Raw genomic sequence first — 25402 nt, 5'->3', positions numbered from 1 at the left:
CATGTCAGTGTTCGTGGGAGCGCACGGATTACACGGACCCATTAAAGTCAATGGATCCGGAACCTAGGTGAGTATTTTAATCCTAGCGGGGGAAGGGGCGCACGGGGGGTGGGAGGGGGGGGACCTGGATCTGCATTTTAAACACTAATATTCATATGTTCCCTGCAGCAAACGCTGCTGCAGGGAACATATGAATCGCAGCTTCAGCACCAGATGCTGGTACGTGTGGTACCCAGCACCGTGCGTGTGGTACCCAGTGGGCACACGGGCGGCACACGTGTGCCACACTGATGTACCACAGAAACGTAGGGCACACGGACACGGATAATTCCGGTACCGATTTTTTCCGGTACCACAATTATCTGGACGTTTGGGACTGCCCTTAGGCCTTTCCTCAAAAAAGATTGGTTTACTTTGAACTAGAAATAGATTAGTAATGCTTTTTATTTTGTTTCTGATATAGAGTATGTATATACAGTTGAAACTAGAAGTTTACATACACTATATAAAAAGACACATGCATGTTTTTCTCAATATCTGATATGAAATCAGAATAAATATTTGCCAAATTCCAGAATAATGAGAGCTAAAGAGCCACTAAACAGCAAATGAATCTATATATAACAATCAACCAGGTGGCTATGTGTGACAGGAGTATAAAGTGCTTATGCTTGTGTGGAAATGACCACCAAAATTTGCAAATAAGAGCACAAATTAAATCTATATCAGAGATCCATTGCTGTGAGGATAAATATTTGGCACATAAGCAAACAAGACCCAAGAATAAAGTGAATGATATACGTCAAATTGAGCCTGCTGTGTTATAGCGTTCACTAGAGACTCCGCCTCCTGCCCCAAGCAGTGTGTTTCAGGTGTGCATTAAAATACATCCACAGGTATGTCTCTAATTAACTCAGATGTGGCCAAAAAAAGGCCGGCGTCACACTAGGCGTAAGTAAATACGGCCCGATTTTTACGCCCGTAATACGCAGTAATTGTCCCAAAACACTGTTCCGTATTCAATGCGAGGATGCGATTTTTACGCACAAATTTATCCGTGTGTCATCCGTATGGCTTCCGTACGGTGATTTTTTTCTCGCAGGCTTGCAAAATGGACATATCATGAACCATCGGCTCAAATATTCTTAAAAACATATGTACAGTCTAATATAAATATATATATATATATATATATATATATATATATATATATATATATATATATATATATATATATAATGTCAGTGAGACACACATTAAACCATCAGTAAACAGTAAACCATCTCATCCCTTCTTTTATTACATATTCCTCTTTAGTAATGTAAGAAGTGTCTTTGTGTCAAATTTGGGGTCTCTAGCTATTAAATGAAAGGGTTAAATCCCGGAAAAAATTGGCGTGGGCTCCCGCGCAATTTTCTCCGCCAGAGTGGGAAAGCCAGTGACTGAGGGCAGATATTAATAGCCTAGAGAGGGACCATGGATATAGGACCCTCCCTGGCTAATAACATCTGCCCCCAGCCACCCCAGAAAAAGCACATCTGTAAGATGTGCCTATTCTGGCACTTGGCCACTCTCTTCCCACTCCCGTGTAGCGGTGGGATATGGGGTAATGAAGGGTTAATGTCACCTTGCTATTGTAAGGTGACATTAAGCCAGGTTAATAATGGAGAGGGGTCAATTATGACACCTATCCATTATTAATCCAATAGTATGAAATGGTTAATAAAACACACAAAAGTATTTTAATGAAATAAAGACACAGGGTGTTTTAATATTTTACTATACTCTTAATCCACCTGAAGACACTTGTCACCTGAAACAAAGTTAAAAAAACAAACAGCAGTATTCCATACCTGCTGTCGTTACAGTCTTGTCCCACACTGTAAATCCATCTGAAGGGGTTAAATCATTTTACACGCAGGAGCCTGCTAATCCAGCCGCCCCTGCCTGTAAAACTTGGTGAATGAATGAAATGCAGGGGAATGTACTGTAGTTACCTCGAGTCGCGGTGATGCTCCCTCTGCTGGATGAACTCATATGAACTCGAGCATGGGAAAATATTCTGAAAAGTTCCCAGAACCTCGACTAACATCCAAATAAGTTCAAGCTGCCCTGCAGTCCGAGGGTACAACAGTGTCAACCCGTACTATCCGTCGGCATCTGAATGAAAAGGGACTGTATGGTAGGAGACCCAGGAAGACCCCACTTCTTACCCCAAGACATAAAATAGCCAGGCTGGATTTTGCCAAAACTTACCTTAAAAAGCCTAAAATGTTTTGGAAGAATGTTCTCTGGTCAGATGAGACAAAAGTAGAGCTTTTTTGGCAAAGGTATCAACATAGAGTTTACAGGAGAAAAAAAGAGGCATTTAAAGAAAAGAACACGGTCCCTATAGTCAAACATGACAGAGGTTCCCTGATGTTTTGGGGTTGCTTTGCTGCCTCTGGCACTGGACTGCTTGACCGTGTGCATGGCATTATGAAGTCTGAAGACTACCAACAAATTTTGCAGCATAATGTAGGGCCCAGTGTGAGAAAGCTGGGTCTCCCTCAGAGGTCATGGGTCTTCCAGCAGGACAATGACCCAAAACACACTTCAAAAAGCACTAGAAAATGGTTTGAGAGAAAGCACTGGAGACTTCTAAGGTGGCCAGCAATGAGTCCAGACCTGAATCCCATAGAACACCTGTGGAGAGATCTAAAAATGGCAGTTTGGAGAAGGCACCCTTCAAATATCAGGGACCTGGAGCAGTTTGCCAAAGAAGAATGGTCTAAAATTCCAGCAGAGCATTGTAAGAAACTCATTGATGGTTACCGGAAGCGGTTGGTCGCAGTTATTTTGGCTAAAGCTTGTGCAACCAAGTATTAGGCCGAGGTTGCCAATACTTTTGTGTGGCCCATTTTTGGAGCTTTGTGTGAAATGATCAATGTTTTGCTTTTTGCTTCATTCTCTTTTGTGTTTTTTCATTTAAGTCAAATGAAAAGAAGATAATAATACCAAAGAATTTGTGTTTGCAATCATTTTCAGGAAGAAAATGAATATTATCTGACAGAATTGCAGGGGTGTCAATACTTTTGGCCATGACTGTGTATATATATATATATATATATATATATATATATATATATATATATATATATATATATATATATATATATAGACACACACACACACACACAGTACAGACCAAACGTTTGGACACACCTTCTTATTTAAAGAGTTTTCTGTATTTCAATTACTATGAAAATTGTACATTCACACTGAAGGCATCAAAACTATAAATTAACACATGTGGAATTATATACCGTACTTAACAAGAAAGTGTGAAACAACTGAAATTATGTCTTATATTCTAGGTTCTTCAAAGTAGCCACCTTTTGCTTTGATGACTGCTTTGCACACTCTTGGCATTCTCTTGATGAGCTTCAAGAGGTAGTCACCGGGAATGGTCTTCCAACAATCTTGAAGGAGTTCCCAGAGATGCTTAGTGAATGTACATTGTGAATGTACAATTTTCATAGTCATGAAAATACAGAAAAATCTTTAAATGAGAAGGTGTGTCCAAACTTTTGGTCTGTACTATATATATATATATATATATATATATATATATATATATATATATATATATATATATATATATATATATATATACATACATATATATACATACATACATACATACATACATACATACATACATACATACGTATGTATGTGTGTATATATATATATATATATATACTAGATGGCAGCCCGATTCTAAAGAATCGGGAGTCTAGAATCCATATATACTTTATTTATTCAAATGTAAGAATAATACAATTAATAAATAATAGTAAGAAAGAACAAAAATAATAGGCAGTATATGGAGAAAACACCAAACAAAAGTTCAAAATTGGTGTGAAAATGTCACTGAACCACTTCACAACTAAATATATATAGTTTTGGTAAATGGTATTATCATTTTTTTGACGAAATTCGGCAGGAGCTTGAAGAGCAACGTCACTGGGCCCGCCTCCACGCAGTAGAAACTTGCTGTGAGGTAAAAATTCAAAAATCACACCAAAATGGCGGGCGGAGTGTGTCACAGTACGGCACGTTTCTGATTGGTCGCTCGCAGCAGGCGGCAACCAATCAGACACTGGACACTGTTGACGTCACTTATCTCCGGACATTAGCTCCGGACATTAGCTCCGGACATTAGCTCCGGACAGGAAGTTGGCACAAATTGCAGGAAGTAGTATTCTAGGCAATTATATATTAGATATATATAGACTGTATATATGTTTTCAGGAATATTTGAGCCCATGGCCCATGGATCCATTCTATGTCCATTTTGCAAGCCGGCGAGAAAATCTCGCCATACGAGTGTCATACGGATGTCACACGGATGCTTACATGCGAGAAAATCGCATCCTCTCGCTGCACACGGTTGACATACGGATCACTGTTCAGGGAACATTTCTGCGATTTTCGTCCGTGTAAAACGGACCGATTTTTTATAAGTTGTGTGTGACTGCAGCCTAAAGGAGATCGCCAACATCTAATATATAATTGCCTAGAATACTACTTCCTGCAATTTGTGCCAACTTCCTGTCCGGAGCTAATGTCCGGAGCTAATGTCCGGAGCTAATGTCCGGAGATAAGTGACGTCAACAGTGTCCAGTGTCTGATTGGTTGCTGCCTGCTGCGAGCGACCAATCAGAAACGTGCCGTACTGTGACACACTCCGCCCGCCATTTTGGTGTGATTTTTGAATTTTTACCTCACAGCAAGTTTCTACTGCGTGGAGGCGGGCCCAGTGACGTTGCTCTTCAAGCTTCTGCCAAATTTCGTCAAAAAAATGATAATACCATTTACCAAAACTATATATATTTAGTTGTGAAGTGGTTCAGTGACATTTTCACACCAATTTTGAACTTTTGTTTGGTGTTTTCTCCATATACTGCCTATTATTTTTGTTCTTTCTTACTATTATTTATTAATTGTATTATTCTTACAATTGAATAAATAAAGTATATATGGATTCTAGACTCCCGATTCTTTAGAATCGGGCTGCCATCTAGTTAAATATAATGGTATTTTACTTACTGATCAGAAGGGGTCTGATTGTCAGGACCTTGCAAAAGAACAGGGGCAGCAGTATTTTGTTCCCCTCCACAGCAGCACTGCCATCTATCTGCAGTATAGGGAAGTGCAGCACAGCCCTATGTATGTGATCGGAGCAGCTCTCTGTACAGCAGTGCCACTTTGACAGTAAAAATGATGAAGGAGAATTGACCCCATAACTGAGCGTATTTACACCATTGTATAATAGCTGGGAATATCCCTTTAAAAAAAAAAAAAAGTGATAGCTGCAGATTATTTTACCTTTTTTTTCCCTACGGTTGGATTTTTTCTTCTTCAATTTTTGCAAGGTTGTTTCCACCAATCTCTCCCATCGGGAAACAATGTACAGTCTGTGATGTCAACGCTGCAGTTTTTTACTTGGAACCAGTGGTGACTCTAGGTCACCAATAAGCTGCAACTTTGGAAGGTAGATAGACTTTTCAATGACTGTCCAATAATACGGAAAATCTGATGGTTCAGAACCTGTCCGGTCCCTTATAGGCTGCATTCATTTATATCTTCAGTTTTAATGCTGAAGTCTTAAACAGGTAAAGTTGTACTTTTATTCTATGCAAAAAGAGAAGGTGGGAAGGCAACTAGACATTCATAAGGCACTTCTCAGCTTCTTAAGCCGTAAGATTTAATATGGGATCGCTACGGCATATAATCCAAGATCGCAGCTTAGTGGGTGGTGCTCAACTATAAGAGATATATCGTCTTGATTCCAACAAAAAGAAAATGAAAGTGGCACTCACCCCGATGCTGCTGTCAAATGTAGTCCTTTATTCAAATATATACATGAACAGACGAGAGTTGAGAAGGCGGCTGGTAGTGAGCAGGGTGCGGGAGGGAGACAGGGGGACGACGGCCGTTTCGCGCGCGTGCGCTTCTACGGGTCCATGTAGCCGTAGAAGCGCACACGCGCGAAACGGCCGTCGTCCCCCTGTCTCCCTCCCGCACCCTGCTCACTACCAGCCGCCTTCTCAACTCTCGTCTGTTCATGTATATATTTGAATAAAGGACTACATTTGACAGCAGCATCGGGGTGAGTGCCACTTTCATTTTCTTTTTGTTGGAATGTACTTTTATTCTACTTCCACATATGTAGCAAATATTTTATATGTACCTGCCTGAAATCAGCAAGGCAAGGAGTTCAGCAAGCTGGAAAGCCCCCAAGGCAAATGTTAGGATTTATTTCAGCTTTGTGGTAGTGTGTTTTGTGGTAGTGTGCTTTGTGGTAGTGTGGTGCCACCTGCAGGTCATTTTTCCTTACTGCAGTTTTATGAAAATTAATGTTTAAAATGTATTTTGTGATAACATCGTGGATGTGTGGTTTGTTTGGATAATTTCTTGCTGAAGGGGGAAAGATTACCTTTCAAATGGTGTATCATTTGTGTGTGTGGGTGCAGTATGAACGGAGATACAAAGTAATCACCGAAAAAGAGTCTTTTGAAATAATATAGAAGGATTATGGTAATCCTAATTGTCCTAAAACGGGAAAGGTTTATTCTGATTTCATGTCAGATATTGAGAAAACTTCTAGTTTCAACTGTATGCTTGTGAGACATCTGATATGTGGCTTTAACATAATCTTGTCAGTGAAACCACCCTCCTGTAGAGGGCAGAATCAGTTAGTGATAGCTCCCATCATCACAATAAGGTATTATCACCTATCTGTTCGGTAAGCAATAACTTGTTGATCGAATGCCCAATTTATTTCCATTTATTACATATTGGGCTACTGGAAAAAGCTGAGCGTACCATAGGGAATGAATGAAGCGCAGGCCGCTGGTCAGACACCCACCGATCAACAATCTTGCAGATAGGTTGTAACTTGGTTAAACCGAACAATGCCTTGTAAGAGTATTCATAAGGTAAACGCAATTTCTGTACATAACCTGATTGACAGATTCCTGTCTGTTTTCTTTCTCCCATGTTGGACTATAGCCCAAATCATCAATAATGGCAATGTCCACTGCTGTCTTCATATAGAGGCTTGCTGGAGTCAGACGCTCTTGATTCATTAAGAGTCGCATGCCACTTAATAAATTGGGCTCCTTTGAAAAATGGTGTGCGACTTTTTACGCTTCGCCACTAATCTTATTCCAGTCAGTGACTGGCGTAAGATATGTGGTATAAGGTATATGCCCCTGCCGCGCTCCCGCCCCAGCTTCACACAATTCTGTATGCGGCCTATAAAAATACTTTTGTGTAAGCCCAGCTTAAGCTCTCATTACCATATCAGGTTTTTTTTTCTGCTGATTCCTAGTCTGCATAAAAAGTAGGAAGACGTGTCCTACTTTGAACTAATCTGCTGAATAAACTGCCCTATTGCAGTGAATGGGCCAGTGGAAACAAAACCAGACTGCATACAGATACCATCATTGCATTCATGTGCTGCCCAATTTTCACTCATTGCTAAGAGAAGATTGAGACACTTCCACTGTTTTTTTTATTGCAAATTATAAAAGTGATGACACGTGGAACGTAAAAAAGGGTCACAATGAAAAAAAACAACCGGATCTCACTGATGAACTGTTTCCTTTTTTAGACGTACAAGAAAAAAAAAATGGTGTGAACTTGGACTAAAGTTTCAAATGGTCACCAAAAGAAAGTTGATGCCATACATACAGTGTGGAAAATAAGTATTTGATACACTGACGATCTTGCAAGTTTTCCCACCTACAAAAAAATGGAGAGGTCTGTAATTTGTATCGTAGGTACAATTCAACTGTGAGAGGCAGAATCTAAAAATAAAAAAAGACAAAATCAAATTGTATAATTTTCAAATAATTAAATTGCATTTAATTGCTTGAAATAAGTATTTGATCACCTACCAACCAGAAAGAATCCTGGCTCTCACAAACCTGTTAGTTTTTCGGTAAGAAGCCCTACTAGTCTGCACTCATTACCTGTATTAATTGCACCAGTTTGAACTCATTATCAGTATAAAAGACACCGGTCCACACACTCAGTCAATCACTCACAATCCAACCTCTCCACCATGGCCAAGACCAAATAGCTATCTAAGGACACCAGGGACAAAATTGTAGACCTGCACAAGGCTGGGATGGGCTACAGGACGATAGGCAAGCAGCTTGGTGAGAAGGCAACAACTGTTGGCACAATGATTAGAAAATGGGAGAAACACAAGATGACTGGTAATCTTCCTTGGTTTGGGGCTCCATGCAAGATCTCTCCTTGTGGGGTGATTCTGAGAAATGTCAGGAATCCGCCCAGAACAACACGGGAGGACCTGGTCAATGACCTGAAGAGAGCTGGGACCACAATCTCAAACATTACTGTTAGTAACAAACTATTGATTAAAATCCTGCAGGGCACGCAAGGTCGCTTGCTGATGCCAGCACATATCCAGGCCCATTTTAAGTTTGCCAATGACTCTCTGTATGATCCAGAGAAGGCATGGTAGAAGGTCATGTGGTCAGATAAGACCAAAATAAAACTTTTTGGAATTAGAGCCACTCGCCATGTTTGGAGGAAGAAGAGGGATAAGTACAACCCCAAGAACACTGTCCCAACCATGAAGCATGGTGGAGGAAACATCATACTTTGGGGTGCTTTTCTGCAAAGGGGACAGCACAACTGCACGGTACTGAAGAAAGGATGGGTGGGGTCAAGTATCGCAAGATTTTAGCCAGCAACCTCCTTACAGGTTATAGGTCTTCCAGCATGGCAGTAGCCTGAGACACACAGGGCAACTAAGGAGTGGCTCCGTAGAAAGCATTTCAAGGTCCTGGAGTGGCCTAGCAGTCTCCACTCCTGAACCCAATAGAAAATCTTTGGAGGGAGCTGAAACACAATGTTGCCCAGTGACAACTCTGAAACCTAAAAGATCTGGAGAAGATCTGTATGGAGGAGTGGGCCAAAATCCCTGCTGCAGTGTGTGCAAACGTGGTAAAGAACTGCAGGAAACGTCTGACCACTGTAATTACAAACAAACATTTCTATACCAAATATTAAGTTCTGTTTTTCTATTGTATGAAATGCTTTTTTCGTGCATTATAATTCAAATTAATTATGTAAAAGTCATACAATGTGATATTTTTAGGGTATCTGCACACGCTGCGGATTTTGCTGCGGATTCGCAGCGGTTTTGATACTGTGGATCTGCAGCAGTTTTCCATGAGTTTACAGTACCATGTAAACCTATGGAAAACCAAATCCACAGTGCACATGCTGCGGAAAAAAAAGCGCGGAAAGGCAGCGGCTTACATTCCGCAGCATGTCAATTCTTTGTGCGGATTCCGCAGCGGTTTACACCTGCTCCATAATATGAATCCGCAGGTGTAAAACCGCAGGTGGAATCCGCACAAAAACCGCGGTAAGTCCGCAGGTAATCCGCAGTGCGGTTTACCTGCGGATTTACAAAAACAGGTGCGGAAAAATCCACAGACATCCCACCTACGTATGCACATAGCCTTAAAGATTGTCTCTCACATTTGAAGTGTGCCTACAATAAAAATTACAGACCTCCATTCTTTGTAGATGGGAAATCTTGCAACGTCGACAGTGTATCAAGTACTTATTTTCCCACTATATAGGCCCTGATTCATCATTGCCTTTACTCCTTTTTTTGTCTAGTACTTTTTTTTGCACCCTATTCATTGTGCGCTTGTTTTTTTTTTGTTTTTTTTTTTAATGACTCCTGGGATGAGTTTAGTAATTCCAGATGTTTTAGGCCTTATTCGTAAATTGCGACTTTTTAGTTGTAAAATTTACCTCAACTTTACTCCAGTCCCCCAGTGTATTTCAGAGTAAGCCAAGATTTTTACTAATTTTGTGCGACGTTCGATTATAAAAATTGCAAAAAAATGTTCAAGACAAGAAAAAAGCCAATTTTCAATTTTTCCGTCAAATTCATGAATCCATTTTGATGAATGTGGTGCAAAAGCAGCAACAACAACTACCACACGACAGAAAAGGAAAAAATAATGCAAATGATGTATCAGGACTATAATGGGGGCAGCCACTCCCTACAGTCACAGAGGCTGTGAAATACATGATAGGAAATTGGTAGAAAATTCATTACTTCTTGGTATTGGCTACACCATTTGTGTAAAACCGTGAGACCATTAGCAAGAAGTAGTGAGTTTATTTGCATTTCTCAGCAAAAAAAATATTTTACAAACAGTCTTACTGTTAGGAAAGAGACACAAAGTGGACTCAGGATGAACACTCCATCCTATCCTGCCCTAATATTAGATGACTTTCATAGGTGACAGTGTTCCCAACTTCAGCCCAACAGGTAGTGTCCCATAGAGAAAGCACATGATAATTATTGATTTAGTGTAAACAATGTAACCTGTGCAATATTAAAAGAATTCACAAGACATGAACCATTGTAGAACTTCTATTAAGTTTAAGGGCAGATCCTATCCATTTCTCTGTCTGTAAGATTACATACAACTTTCTGTATTCCCCAGATTTTCATAGAATATGATTAACAATTGACAATTTATACAAGAGAAAAAAAGATTTTTCTTTTGTGTTATTTATTATACACAAGTGATAGGAACATTTAAATTCTTCCAAAATAATTTTTATAGCCGCATCAAATGATAAAGAAGTAAAAAAAGAGGGCTGAATTATAATTGGAATAAACACACAATAGTTAAATAAAATCTAGTCTGTATTCACACATTGCGGCAGAGGTGACTGATAATATTCTGGCCCTTTTAGGAGGAACGAGAGTGCATTAGCGGGCAACTTGTTAAGTCAGCCTGCAATTTGCTGATGTCTGGCCCAATAATTTCTTCAGCTGCTTGAACAGCCTCAAAACTAGAGTATTATGTTGGCTTTACCATATAAAGCTCCTCTATTAGTGCCATTATTAATATGCTGGATTAGTTTTTAAAAGGAAGCTGTTGAAATCTGACTTACTTTAAAGGGAATCTGTCAGAAGGTTTTTAATACCTCATCATTATGTAGAGAAAGAGACCCTGAACCCAACGATATATCACTTAGATTACTGGGTGCAGTAGTTGTGACACAGTCAGAGCTTTTAGATGTAGCATGTAGCAGAGCTCAGAAAGCTACCCCCGTCCACACTACAGCTTTCTGTGTACATTGTCTATTGATAGTGAGCTGCTTATGACTGGATGGGACATGGTCAGACCAGGGCTCACATGGCTGTCCCCTGGCATTGATAATGTCCTACAGATAAAATTTTCATTGTAAGTAAACAAACAGCATACAGCCTGATAAGTGACACATCGTTGAAATCTGTGTTTTAACCCCTAACCCAAGCTGTCCTCAGATTACATAGCCAAAACCTGCTGCCAGATTCCCTTTAATGGAGTGTTTTATGCTTTTGACAGCAATTATATTCTGCAGACTGCCCTATTCTAGCTATGTACCGTATATACTTGAGTATAAGCCGACCCGAGTATAAGCCGACCCCCTAATTTTGCCACAAAAAACTGGGAAAACATAATGACTAGAGTATAAGCCTAGAGTGAGAAATGCAGCAGCTACTGGTAAATGTGAAAAATAAAAATAGATGCCAATAAAAGTAAAATTAATTGAGACATCAGTAGGTTGTGTTTTTGAATATCCATATTGAATCAAGAGCCCCATATAATGCTCCATAAGATGCTCCATATTAAAATATGCCCCATATAATCCTGCATAAAGGTTAATAATGGCCCCATAAGATGCTCCATAGACACATTTGCTCAATATAATGCTCCATAAAGATATTTGCCCCATATAGTGCTGCACAAACGTTATGGCCCCATAAGATGCTCCATACAGACACTTGCCCCATATAGTGCTGCACAAATATTGATTATGGCCCCATGCAGACACTTGCCCAGGCAGAGGGCGCGCACTAACCACGTCACCGCGCCCTCTGACCTGAGCGTCACTGCAGAAGACACTGAAGATGGAGCAACGCCCAGAACGGGGAGCAGGTGAATATCGTGCAGCGCTCCCCTCCCCATTATACTCATCTGCTCCTGGCGCGGTGCAGTCCCTGCTTCCCGGTGCTGCAGCTTCTTCCTGTACTGAGCGGTCACCGTTACCGCTCATTACAGTAATGAATATGCGGCTCCACCCCTATGGGAGGTGGATCAGCATATTCATTACTGTAATAAGCGGTACTATGTGACCGCTCAGTACAGGAAGAAGCTGGGGTGTCGGGAAGCCAGGGACCGCGCCAGGAGTAGGTGAGTATTATTAGACAGCCCCCACTCCCCCTCCCCTGCCGACCCCTGGGTATGACACAAGTATAAGCCGAGAGGGGGACTTTCAGCCCAAAAAAATGGGCTGAAAATTTCGGCTTATACTCGAGTATATACGGTAAATATATTGTTTATTCTTTAATACTATGTTATCTTCCCAACCCCCAGAAATCACTATGAGGCACATTATTCAGGGCAATTAACTTTTGAAAGAATTTTTGTGAATTAAGATAATATTACCATTTTTAATTTTAGTGCATAACTGTGATATCATTTTTTAAAGCTCATTTTCTGCAGGGGTACGAGGTGGCCTTTTTACCATTACATTTGCAAGACTAAATATTCGAATGCGGAATCTTCTCTTTCGATCCCTGGTATCACAGGAGATTGCCTTCTTTGATGAGAATCACACAGGTCAGTATATCAGGTTAATAAGAGCACAATAATTCAACACTGTGTACACAATTATTAGGCAATTTGTATGTTTGATGATTAATTTTATTATTAAAGAACTACAGTGCTATTGGTCAATTCAAAAGGATAATAAATTTGAATATTTAAGAAACTAAAAGTGAGACGTCTTTCTTAGGAGAATTTCTATTTGTGCAGAATTATTATGAAATAAATGAAAATGTACATTTTACCATCTCAATTGTTTATTTTAATATGTTAAAATGAGAATAATAACCAAACTACTCAATATGTACGAAAATACACTTTTGATATTTCATAAACATATCATTGTCCGATGTAACGTTCTTGTCAGTAAAGGTACCGTCACACTGAACGATATCGCTAGCGATCTGTGACGTTGCAGCGTCCTGGATAGCGATATCGTTGAGTTTGACACGCAGCAGCGATCTGGATCCTGCTGTGCCATCGTTGGTCGGAGCAGAAAGTCCAGAACTTTATTTCGTTGCTGGACTCCCGCAGACATCGCTGAATCGGCGTGTCTTCACTGGTAACCAGGGTAAACATCGGGTTACTAAGCGCAGGGCCGCGCTTAGTAACCCGATGTTTACCCTGGTTACCAGCGTAAACTTAAAAAAAACAAAACACTACATACATACATTCCGGTGTCTGTCCCCCGGCGCTCTGCTTCCCTGCACTGTCAGCGTCGGCCGGCCGGAAAGCAGAGCACAGCGGTGACGTCACCGCTGTGCTTTCCGGCCGGCGCTCAGAGTCAGTGCAGAGAAGCACAGCGCCGGGGGACAGACACCGGAATGTAAGTATGTAGTGTTTGGTTTTTTTTACGTTTACGCTGGTAACCAGGGTAAACATCGGGTTACTAAGCGCGGCCCTGCGCTTAGTAACCCGATGTTTACCCTGGTTACCAGGGGGCTTCGCATAGTTGGTCGCTGGAGAGCTGTCTGTGTGACAGCTCTCCAGCGACCACACAGCGACGCTGCAGCGATCGGGATCGTTGTCTAGATCGCTGCAGCGTCGCTAAATGTGACGGTACCTTAAAAGTCATAAGCCTTCCATCCATGGAGTCGGTCGGTTTCTTAATCTGTTTACTTATCAACGTTTTAGGCAGCACCAGCCCCAGCCTCCCAGTCACTGTGCAAAAAGATGTACTCTTTTCCTGCATCGTAAATCTCCCGTTGAAATTTTCCATTTTTGTTTTTTTGCTCCCTTTTTTCCCAGAGCCATAACTTTTAAATTTTTCTGTCAATATGGCCATGTGAGGGATGGTTTTTTTGCTGGACGATTTGTACTTTTGAGTGACACCATTGATTTTACCATATAGCGTACTGGAAACACTCTGCCAACAGCTACCCTGCCACCTGGGACACCGCTCCACCACCGCTGCCACCTATGTAAGCAACCGCAAAAGCTCCATTTTATTAGAACAATGTTTTTTTTCCTATTTTCCTTGCCAAAATTAGGGGTGTGTCTTATAAACCAGTGCATCTTATAGTCTACAAAATAAGGCCATTCAACCACAGGCTGAATTAGTAAGGGGTTTTCATTTTTTTTAGCCAGTGAAATATTAAAAAAGATATGGTATGGCCATAATCTGAGCTGGAAAATCATGTTTCCAGTTTTTATTTTAAAGCAGGATGAATGCCATGAAAAGAAAACACAAAAAATAGTGGCGGAATTACGTTTTTGTTCTCCAATTCACCCCACTTGTCATTTTCTCCCTTTTCTCAGTACATTACATAATAAAATGAATGTCTTAATTCAAAACTGCAACGGGTCCCACAAAAAAATCCCTTCATTAGCTATGTTAATAGAAGAAAATTAAAAAATTCTGGCTTTTGAAGTAAGAGGAGAAACAATTTAAATTTAACAATTTAAAGCGCATAAAATGAAAAAGATCTGGTGTTCTTAAAGGGGTAAAGCTGTTTACCCAGCTTCATAAGCAAAATACAGACAGGATGCACTTGTATTTTAATTATTAATATATATGATTTTAATTATTATTTTTTTAACCCGCTACCAACATGTGCCATTTATATACGGCACTGCGGGAGCTGCATTTCCGTAAACTGTCGTACATATATGGTGTCATCATCGTGCGGTCTCCAGCTGAGCGCCACCACAATCAAATACTGGTGTCAGCTCTATATCACATCTGACACTGTGCAGCAATGCCCACGATTGATGCAAGCACCAATCTTGTGCGTTTAACCCCTCTGATGCCGCTGTCAATAGTGACAGTGACATCGCAGGGCTTTGCAGAGGTAAAGAGCTCCATTTCTGCTCCCATCGGCACAATGCGATCACGTAATGCCGATGGTCTTCATGGTGACCCCGGGCTGAAAGATGGCTGCGGGGTCACCCAGGGACAGTGGCCTGTCTGCTCATGGTAATATTTGGTATTGCAGTGTCCGTGAACACCGTAAAAAAAGGGGGCAAAAAATATTCTTTTTCAACATACTGCTGAACAAAAAGTAAAATAAAATGCGATCAAAAAGACTGAATAAAAATGGTATTGCTGAAAAGACGTAGAGATGAGAGGTGTATTTTGTAAAATGGGGCTGCTTTGCCACTTCAAGGGCTCTTCCAATGTGACATGGGAACCTCAAAGTAGTCCAGCAAAATCTGAACTCCAATATGGTGCTGCTTCCCTTCTGAGCTTTGCACTGTCCCTCAAAAGTAGTTTTCAGCCACATATGGGTATCTGTGTACTAAGGAGAAATTGATCAACAAATTTTGGGGTCTATTTTCCCCTGTTAAGCTTGTGAAAATAAAAAAATTGGGGCTAAAAAAACATTTTTGTGGGAATAAATGTGATTTTGTTTATTTTCATGGCGCAACTTTATAAACTTTTGTGCAGCACCTGGGGGTTCAAGGTGCTCACCACAAATCTAGGTATATTCATTGAGGGGTCTAATTTCTAAAATGGGGTACCGTATATACTCGAGTATAAGCTGACCCGAGTATAAGCCGACCCCCCTAATTTTGCCACAAAAAACTGGGAAAACTTAATGACTTGAGTATAAGCCTAGGGTGGAAAATGCAGCAGCTACTGGTAAATTTCAAAAATAAAAATACCGTAGATACCAATAAAAATAAAATTAATTGAGACATCAGTAGTTTAAGTGTTTTTGAATATCCATATTGAATCAGGAGCCCCATATAATGCTCCATACAGTTCATGATGGCCCCATAAGATGCTCCATACAAAATACGCCCCATATAATGCTCCAAAATGGCCGCGGGATGCCGCGTGTGCGCACATGGAGATCTCGGCGGCCATTTTCCTGAAGCCGAGTTCGCATCTCGGCTGCAGGAAAATGGCCTCCGCGATCGCCATCTGCGCACGCGCAGCATCCCGCGGCCATTTTCCTGAAGCCCCGGGAAGCCGAGAAGAACCATCTGTGCACGCGCGGCCTCACAAAGATGGCTGCGCCCACGATAAGCGGCTGAATAGCGCAGCTCGCGCTATTTTCCTTCAAGCTGCGCAGTGGATTCGCCAGTTGGACATGCGCACACCACTACGCCACCAACGGAGATCTGGGGGAGAAACAGCGCTGTCACCACGCCCATATGACCTGACCAGCGTGAGTGACAGCCCTAAACGGCGACTTTACAAAGGTATTTCGGCAGCATAGGTGGGGAATAAAGGCTCACAAAATACACTAATGTAAAGCACAGCTCTGCCCCTATTTAACGGTATTTTTAGCTCATCTTGAAAAAACGGGGTGACAGGTTCCCTTTAAAGTCACAAAAAATTGTATGAGCAGAATACAGGAGGAGAGTTGCTAAGGTAAATTCAGCAAAAAAATGTATTGCAGTATTGCAATCAGTGTAGTATATGTATAATCTGTTTTATACATGTTTTAGTGCCTTAATCAACAGGGGGAGGCATGGGAAAACTAGAAGGGGGTGTAACAACTCTGCCGGCATCACTGAATGGCCTCCCATCCCTCACACACCATCTTACCCACTGCTCTAAGTCATGTTGTGGTCTCTTTCTGCTGCCGGCTCCATGCTCTGTGTCTCTTGCTTTCTGCTTGCTCTCTGCATGCTTCATGGCTGTGTGCATAGGGGAGCGGCGCCAGAACTCTCTGGTTCTTATGGAATCAGGGTGCCCCTGTCTAATCTGTTCCTGACCAATTACCAAGAGGCCTCCAGTATATAGGGCACTTCCACCCTGTGTACTGGGCCTGGGCAATGTCTAAACTGAGTTAGTGTCTAGCTTCTGAGCTGCAAGGCCTTGCTCTGTGTTCCTCCTTCTCTGGAGGTTCTACTCCTAGCTTTGCCTTGATCTTGTCTGTCTGCCCTCCAGGAGGCTGTATATCCTGGTCTCAGTGTTTCTGTTCTAGCCTTGCCTTGATGTTGTTGTCCGCTTTCCAGGAGGCAGAATATCCTGGTCCCTGTGTCTTTGTTCTTGTACCTTGTCTTGTTCCATTACCTTGTCTGAACTTTGTCCTACCTCTGTCTCTTTGTCTGTGGCTTCTTTCCCTGCTGTGTCTTTCCTTGTGTCCTCTCTGTTTGCTTATGCTCCACACTCTTGCGGCTCTGCTTGCTCTATACCTTTGTGACTTTGCCTGTGCTCTGCTCTCTTGCAGCTTTACCTCTGCTCCGCACTCCTGTGGTTCTGCTTCGTTCTACTCTGCTCCACTCCTGCAGAAATCTCTTGCTGCAGCTCCTCTCTGCATTCCTTGCGGTTCCGCTCTGCTTAGCTTCTGCTGCTGCAGAAAACTCTTGTTGCAGCTCCTCTCCGCATTCCTTGCAGTTCCGCTCTGCTTCGCTTCTGTTGCTGCTGTACCGCTCCTATCCGCAGCCTTGCGGTTCTCTTCCTGTATGAACAGGTCCCAACATGTTCCTTCATACTTCTTTCCTTCCTGCTTGTTTCCGTACCTGCATCTGCTGTGTGAACAGGTCCCAACCTGTTCCTTCATACACCACACCAACCTGCCCTGTGTCTCTGCCATGCCTGCCAGTCCTGTGTCTCTGCTGTGCCTGCCAGACCTGTGTCTCTGCTGTGCGTGCCAGCCCGGTGTCTCTGCTGTGACTGCCAGCCCGTCTGAGTTTCAGCCATACCTGCCAGCCCGGTGTCTCTGCCGTGTCTGCCAGCCCAGTGTCTCTGCCTTGCCTGCCAGCCCAGTGTCTCTTCCATGCCTGCCAGCCTGTCTGAATTTCAGCCGTGCTCATCTGACAGTCATGCCTTATGCCCGCACCTGTCCTAGTGTTCCTGTTCTCCAAGTGGGATCAGCAGCCACAGCCAGACACCACCCTGGAGTAGCACCTGGCAGCTACCTGCCGCACAAGCCTGACCTTACCATCAGATGCTCCAGAGAAGACCAAGGCAGCTGTCATAGTCACGCCCCTTCCAGGGTAGTCTGGTTTGTGGCACAGTGGGGCCACAAAACCCCCTGGCTCACGCCCACCAGTGAGGGCGTAAGCGTGACAGGGGGGATGTGTTTGTGGCGCATGTTTTTGGGGTACGCATTAGATGCCTGTCGGCCGAACTATGATCAGCTGATCTTTCTGCCGGCTCTCCTGTATTTTGTTTCGCTCATTCGGCTGATCGCTCCTACGTTCCTTACTAAAGAGCCATCACCAGACATGTCTGACGGTGGCTTATTTCAAGGAGACAATACAACCTGCAGTCCAAAATTGGACGTACCATACTAATAAATCCCCCTACAATCAATTTAACTGGGCCCAATATACAATAGACTGTCACCTGAACCAGTCAATCTTGGAGGACTCAGCTAACAGTCTAATGTGTATGGGACGCTTTAGTGTACGCTGTATAAAATATAGACCATTTTATTAAATCTCACTCACTGTGTTGTAGGACATTGCATTCACTGAATTCTGAACACTTGCTTAGAAATGGATTTGGTAGCTGAAAAGTCCATCAAAAAGACCCATAAGCCTCTGGGATACAATGGAGGGAATTTATCATTCCCTGCATTCTGGAAAACTGATATCAAAAATTGTATTTGCAATCAATTTTTTTTGTACTTTTTGCCCTTTTGTGGTTGCAATACATTTTTTTCAAATTATAAGTTGGTCTTAGTAAAAGAGGGCGAGGGCTACCTCTATGCATTGGATTCAAGGTACGCTATTAAACTGGCATACTTTGTAACTCAATTGTATTAAGAGGCATACACCTCTTACACCATGTAGCTATAGGTTTAAGGACGGCTTGCCAGACTGCCAGTCTCGATAAAATCTCCCATTGTGTTTATGCTGGTCCTATAATTAATGCCCTGAAGAGTCTTCTGGCCATTCAGAAATATATGGCAGAATGACGTGCCTCTTAAAGCAATTCTGAGGTCAGTAGCCACCATCTCTTATCTCAATAAGGTGAAAGGCTGTCTTCACTGAATATAAATTTTACCTTAGAATTGTGAATTTTACTAATGACTGATCGATTGTGGTAGAGAAAGAAGCAGATTTCTCTGTTGATATCTATTACAAAGTTACTTATTTTCATGTGGATTATTGATTTATGAAATAAAAATGAAAAACCATGGTTATTCTTTAACCCCTTCCCGACCTTTGACGCATACGCTGCGTCATGAAAGTCGGTGCCATTCCGACCCATGACGCAGCATATGCGTCATGGAAAGATCGCGTCCCTGCAGATCGGGTGAAAGGGTTAACTCCCATTTCACCCGATCTGCAGGGACAGGGGGAGTGGTAGTTTAGCCCAGGGGGGGTGGCTTCACCCCCTCGTGGCTACGATCGCTCTGATTGGCTGTTGAAAGTGAAACTGCCAATCGGAGCGATTTGTAATATTTCACCTAAAAAAATGGTGAAATATTACAATCCAGCCATGGCAGATGCTGCAATATCATCGGCCATGGCTGGACACACTAATGTGCACCCACCCCACTCCTCCGATCGCCCCCCCAGCCCCCCGATCTGTGGTCTGCTCCCCTCGGTCCTGTGCTCCGCTCCCCCGTCCTCCTGCCCGCTCCCCCCGTGCTCCAATCACACCCCCCGTGCTCCAATCAAACCCCCCGCACTCCGATCCCACCCCCGCACAGCGATCCCCCCCCCCCCGCACAGCGATTTCCCCCCCCGTGCTCCGATCCACCCGCCCGCACAGCGATCCCCCACTCCGTGCTCCAATCCACCCCCCCCGTGTTCCGATCCACCCCCCCCGTGCCCTGATCTCCCCCCCCTTATACTTACCTGGCCTCCCGGGGACCGTCCGTCTTCTTTCCTGGGCGCCGCCATCTTCCAAAATGGCGGGCGCATGTGCAGTGCGCCCGCCGAATCTGCCGGCCGGCAGATTCGTTCCAGAGTGAATTTTGATCACTGAGATAGGTTATATCTCAGTGATCGAAATAAAAAAAAAGTAAATGACCCCCCCCTTTGTCACCCCCATAGGTAGGGACAATAAAAAAAAAATTTTTTTTTTTCCCACTAAGGTTGGGGTAAGAACTAGGGTTAGGGGTAGGGTTATGGGTAGGGTTAGGGTTATGAGTAGGGTTAGGGGTAGGGTTAGGGTTAGGGTTTCGGTATGTGCACACGTATTCTGGTCCTCTGCGGATTTTTCCGCTGCGGATTTGATAAATCCGCATTGATAAACCGCTGCGGATTTATGGCGGATTTACCATGTTTTTTCTGCGCATTTCAATGCGGTTTTACAACAGCGATTTTCTATTTGAGCAGTTATAAAACCGCTGCGGAATCCGCAGAAAGAAGTGACATGCTGCGGAATGTAAACCGCTGCGTTTCCGTGCAGTTTTTCTGCAGCATGTGTACAGCGATTTTTGTTTTCCATAGGTTTGCATTGAACTGTAAACTCATGGGAAACTGCTGCGGATCCGCAGCGTTTTCCGCAGCGTGTGCACATACCTTTAGAATTAGGCTATGTGCACACGGTGCGGATTGGCCGCTGCGGATCCGCAGCAGAGTTCCATCAGGTTTACAGTACCATGTAAACATATGGAAAGCCAAATCCGCTGTGCCCATGGTGCGGAAAATACCGCGCGGGAACGCTGCGTTGTATTTTCCGCAGCATGTCAATTCTTTGTGCGGATTCTGCAGCGTTTTACACCTGTTCCTCAATAGGAATCCGCAGGTGAAATCCGGACAAAAAACACTGGAAATCCGCGGTAAATCCGTAGGTAAAACGCAGTGCCTTTTACCCGCGGATTTTTCAAAAATGGTGCTGAAAAATCTCATACGAATCCGCAACGTTGGCACATAGCCTTAGGGCTAGGGTTGGGTTGGAATTAGGGTTGTGGTTAGGGTTAGGGGTGTGTTGGGGTTACGGGTGTGTTGGGGTTAGGGTTGTGATTAGGGTTACGGCTACAGTTGGGATAAGGGTTAGGGGTGTGTTGGAGTTAGAATTGAGGGGTTTCCACTGTTTAGGCACATCAGGGGGTCTCCAAACGCAACATGGCGCCACCATTGATTCCAGCCAATCTTGTATTCAAAAAGTCAAATGGTGCTCCCTCACTTCCGAGCCCCGACGTGCACCCAAACAGTGGTTTACCCCCACATATGGGGTACCAGCATACTCAGGACAAACTGCGCAACAATTACTGGGGTCCAATTTCTCCTGTTACCCTTGTGAAAATAAAGAAATGCTTGCTAAAACATCATTTTTGAGGAAAGAAAAATTATTTTTTATTTTCACGGCTCTGCGTTGTAAACGTCTGTGAAGCACTTGGGGGTTCAAAGTGCTCACCACATATCTAGATAAGTTCCTTGGGGGGTCTAGTTTCTAAAATGGGGTCACTTGTGGGGGGTTTCTACTGTTTAGGCACACCAGGGGCTCTGCAAACGCAATGTGACGCCCGCAGACCATTCCATCAAAGTCTGCATTTCAAAAGTCACTACTTCCCTTCTGAGCCCCGACGTGTGCCCAAACAGTGGTTTACCCCCACACATGGGGTATCAGCGTACTCAGGAGAAACTGGACAACAACTTTTGGGGTCCAATTTCTCCTGTAACCCTTGGGAAAATAAAAAATTCTGGGCTAAATAATTATTTTTGAGGAAAGAAAACGTATTTATTATTTTCACGGCTCTGCATTATAAACTTCTATGAAGCACTTGGGGGTTCAAAGTGCTCACCACACATCTAGATAAGTTCCTTTCGGGGTCTAGTTTCCAAAATGGGGTCACTTGTGGGGGGTTTCTACTGTTAAGCCACATCAGGGGCTCTGCAAATGCAACGTGACGCCCACAGAGCATTCCATCAAAGTCTGCATTTCAAAACGTCACTACTTCACTTCCGAGCCTCGGCATGTGCCCAAACAGTGGTTTACCCCCACATATGGGGTATCAGCGTACTCAGGAGAAACTGGACAACAACTTTTGGGATCCAATTTCTCCTGTTACCCTTGGGAAAATAAAAAATTCTGGGCTAAATAATTATTTTTGAGGAAAGAAAACGTATTTATTATTTTCACGGCTCTGCATTATAAACTTCTATGAAGCACTTGGGGGTTCAAAGTGCTCACCACACATCTAGATAAGTTCCTTTCGGGGTCTAGTTTCCAAAATGGGGTCACTTGTGGGGGGTTTCTACTGTTAAGCCACATCAGGGGCTCTGCAAACGCAACGTGACGCCCACAGAGCATTCCATCAAAGTCTGCATTTCAAAATGTCACTACTTCACTTCCGAGCCCCGGCATGTGCCCAAACAGTGGTTTACCCCCACATATGGGGTATCAGCGTACTCAGGAGATACTGGACAACAACTTTTGGGGTCAAATTTCTCCTGTTACCCTTTGTAAAATAAAAAATTGCAGGCTAAAAGATCATTTTTGAGAAAATAATTTTTTTTTTTATTTTCATGGCTCTGCGTTATAAACTTCTGTGAAGCACTTGGGGGTTCAAAGTCCTCACCACACATCTAGATTAGTTCCTTTGGGGGTCTAGTTTCCAAAATGGGGTCATTTCTGGGGGATCTCCAATGTTTAGGCACACAGGGGCTCTCCAAACGTGACATGGTGTCCGCTAATGATTGGAGCTAATTTTCCATTTAAAAAGCCAAATGGCGTGCCATCCCTTCCGAGCCCTGCCGTGCGCCCAAACAGTGGTTTACCCCCACATATGGGGTATCAGCGTACTCAGGACAAACTGGACAACAATATTTGGGGTCCAATTTCTCCTATTATCCTTGGCAAAATAGGAAATTCCAGGCTAAAAAATCATTTTTGAGGAAAGAAAAATTATTTTTTATTTTCATGGCTCTGCGTTATAAACTTCTGTGAAGCACCTGGGGGTTTAAAGTGCTCAATATGCATCTAGATAAGTTCCTTGGGGGGTCTAGTTTCCAAAATGGGGTCACTTGTGGGGGAGCTCCAATGCATAGGCACACAGGGGCTCTCCAAACGCGACATGGTGTCCGCTAACAATTGGAGCTAATTTTCCATTCAAAAAGTCAAATGGCGCGCCTTCCCTTCCGAGCCCTGCCGTGTGCCCAAACAGTGGTTTACCCCCACATATGAGGTATCGGCGTACTCGGGAGAAATTGCCCAACACATTTTATGATCCATTTTATCCTACTGCCCATGTGAAAATGAAAAAATTGAGGCGAAAAGAATTTTTTTGTGAAAAAAAAGTACTTTTTCATTTTTACAGATCAATTTGTGAAGCACCTGAGGGTTTAAAGTGCTCACTAGGCATCTAAATAAGTTCCTTGGGGGGTCTAGTTTCCAAAATGGGGTCACTTGTGGGGGAGCGCCAATGTTTAGGCACACAGGAGCTCTCCAAACGCGACATGGTGTCCGCTAACGATGGAAATAATTTTTCATTCAAAAAGTCAAATGGCGCTCCTTCCCTTCCGAGCCTTACCATGTGCCCAAACAGTGGTTTACCCCCACATATGAAGTATCGGCGTACTCAGGAGAAATTGCCCAACACATTTTAGGATCCATTTTATCCTGTTGCCCATGTGAAAATGAAAAAATTGAGGCTAAAATAATTTTTTTGTGAAAAAAAAAAGTACTTTTTCATTTTTACGGATCAATTTGTGAAGCACCTGGGGGTTGAAAGTGCTCACTATGCATCTAGATAAGTTCCTTGGGGTGTCTAGTTTCCAAAATGGGGTCACTTGTGGGGGAGCTCCAATTTTTAGGCACACGGGGGCTCTCCAAACGTGACATGGTGTCCGCTAAAGAGTGGAGCCAATTTTTCATTCAAAAAGTCAAATGGCGCTCCTTCCCTTCCAAGCCCTGCCGTGCGCCCAAACAGTGGTTTACCCCCACATATGAGGTATCAGCGTACTCAGGACAAATTGGACAACAACTTTCGTGGTTCAGTTTCTCCTTTTACCATTGGGAAAATAAAAAAATTGTTGCTAAAAGATAATTTTTGTGACTAAAAAGTTAAATGTTCATTTTTTCCTTCCATGTTGCTTCTGCTGCTGTGAAGCACCTGAAGGGTTAATAAACTTTTTGAATGTGGTTTTGAGTACCTTGAGGGGTGCAGTTTTTAGAATGGTGTCACTTTTGTGTATTTTCAGCCATATTGACCCCTCAAACTGACTTCAAATGTGAGGTGGTCACTAAAAAAAATGGTTTTGTAAATTTCGTTGTAAAAATGACAAATCGCTGGTCAAATTTTAACCCTTATAACTTCCTAACAAAAAAAAATTTTGTTTCCAAAATTGTGCTGATGTAAAGTAAACATGTGGGAAATGTTATTTATTAACTATTTTGTGTCACATATCTCTCTGGTTTAACAGAATAAAAATTCAAAATGTGAAAATTGCGAAATTTTCTAAATTTTCGCCAAATTTCCGTTTTTATCACAAATAAACGCAGAATTTATTGACCTAAATTTACCACTAACATGAAGCCCAATATGTCACAAAAAAACAATCTCAGAACCGCTAGGATCCGTTGAAGCGTTCCTGAGTTATTACCTCATAAAGGGACACTGGTCAGAATTGCAAAAAACGGCAAGGTCTTTAAGGTCAAAATAGGCTGGGTCATGAAGGGGTTAATGTGTCACGATATGGACGCACACGGCTTAGCTTAATTAGCTTATGCTCCCATGCCGCCAGGCCACGACGACGTGGAGTGTGCGTCCCAGGTGGTAATGGAAATGTGGACCCACTGGACCACAGAGGGGGACCCGTGTCTACCCGGACTAGGGAAGGGCAGCAAGCGGGGTCTGTGGCGGCTGAGCATGTGAGCAAGGTGGTGACATGCAGGACTAGATGACACCGCACAACTTCAGGTATGAAGAAACAGAGTTTACTTAGACAAAGTTATCATTCAGAACACAAGACATAATAATGTAGGCTCCCGATTCCGCACATCAAGGAAGGGTGCACATCACAGGTCAGCAGTCGTCAGACGATGGCAATAGGTCATCACGGGTTGATGCAGTCCAGGGTCATTTGGCATGGGAAGGAGAACCTCTCTCTCAGGCATAGCGCAGGCACAGCAGGAGAACATCAGACACCGCCCTCGGACAGGCATCATCACAAGAAGATGGACCCAAAGGAACAGGCCGGACATCGGGACACAGGCAAGACACGGACAGCACAGGTCCAGGAACATCGACATGGCAGCTAAGGACATCGGCTGGTCAGATCCAGGCCACAGAGGCAGAGCAGTCACCAGAGGAAACAAGACTGGAGACTCCCCAGGAACACGGAGGAGGGGCCCATCAAGGAACACGAGTAGACTGGAGACTCCCCAG

The 25402-nt window shown here is 43.1% G+C and overlaps 1 protein-coding gene across 2 annotated transcripts in view; it reads left to right on the top strand.

Annotated features, from left to right (window-relative positions):
- ABCB9 (ATP binding cassette subfamily B member 9) overlaps positions 1-25402 on the top strand; it is a 160128-nt gene that overhangs the window by 52886 nt on the left and 81840 nt on the right. Inside the window, exon 4 of one of the 2 annotated variants that reach the window (XM_069755713.1) lies at positions 12598-12728. The exons of the other annotated variant lie outside the window; for it this stretch is intronic. Within the exon in view, the coding sequence (XP_069611814.1) occupies positions 12598-12728 (131 nt within the window). The remainder of the gene's footprint in view (positions 1-12597; positions 12729-25402) is intronic. 2 annotated transcript variants of the gene reach the window in all.

This window comes from Ranitomeya imitator, chromosome 1 (genome assembly GCF_032444005.1).
Source record: "Ranitomeya imitator isolate aRanImi1 chromosome 1, aRanImi1.pri, whole genome shotgun sequence".
Taxonomy (NCBI): Eukaryota; Metazoa; Chordata; class Amphibia; order Anura; family Dendrobatidae; genus Ranitomeya; species Ranitomeya imitator.
Note: the sequence above shows the minus strand (reverse complement) of the source record. Positions and strands in the feature narration are given on the sequence as shown.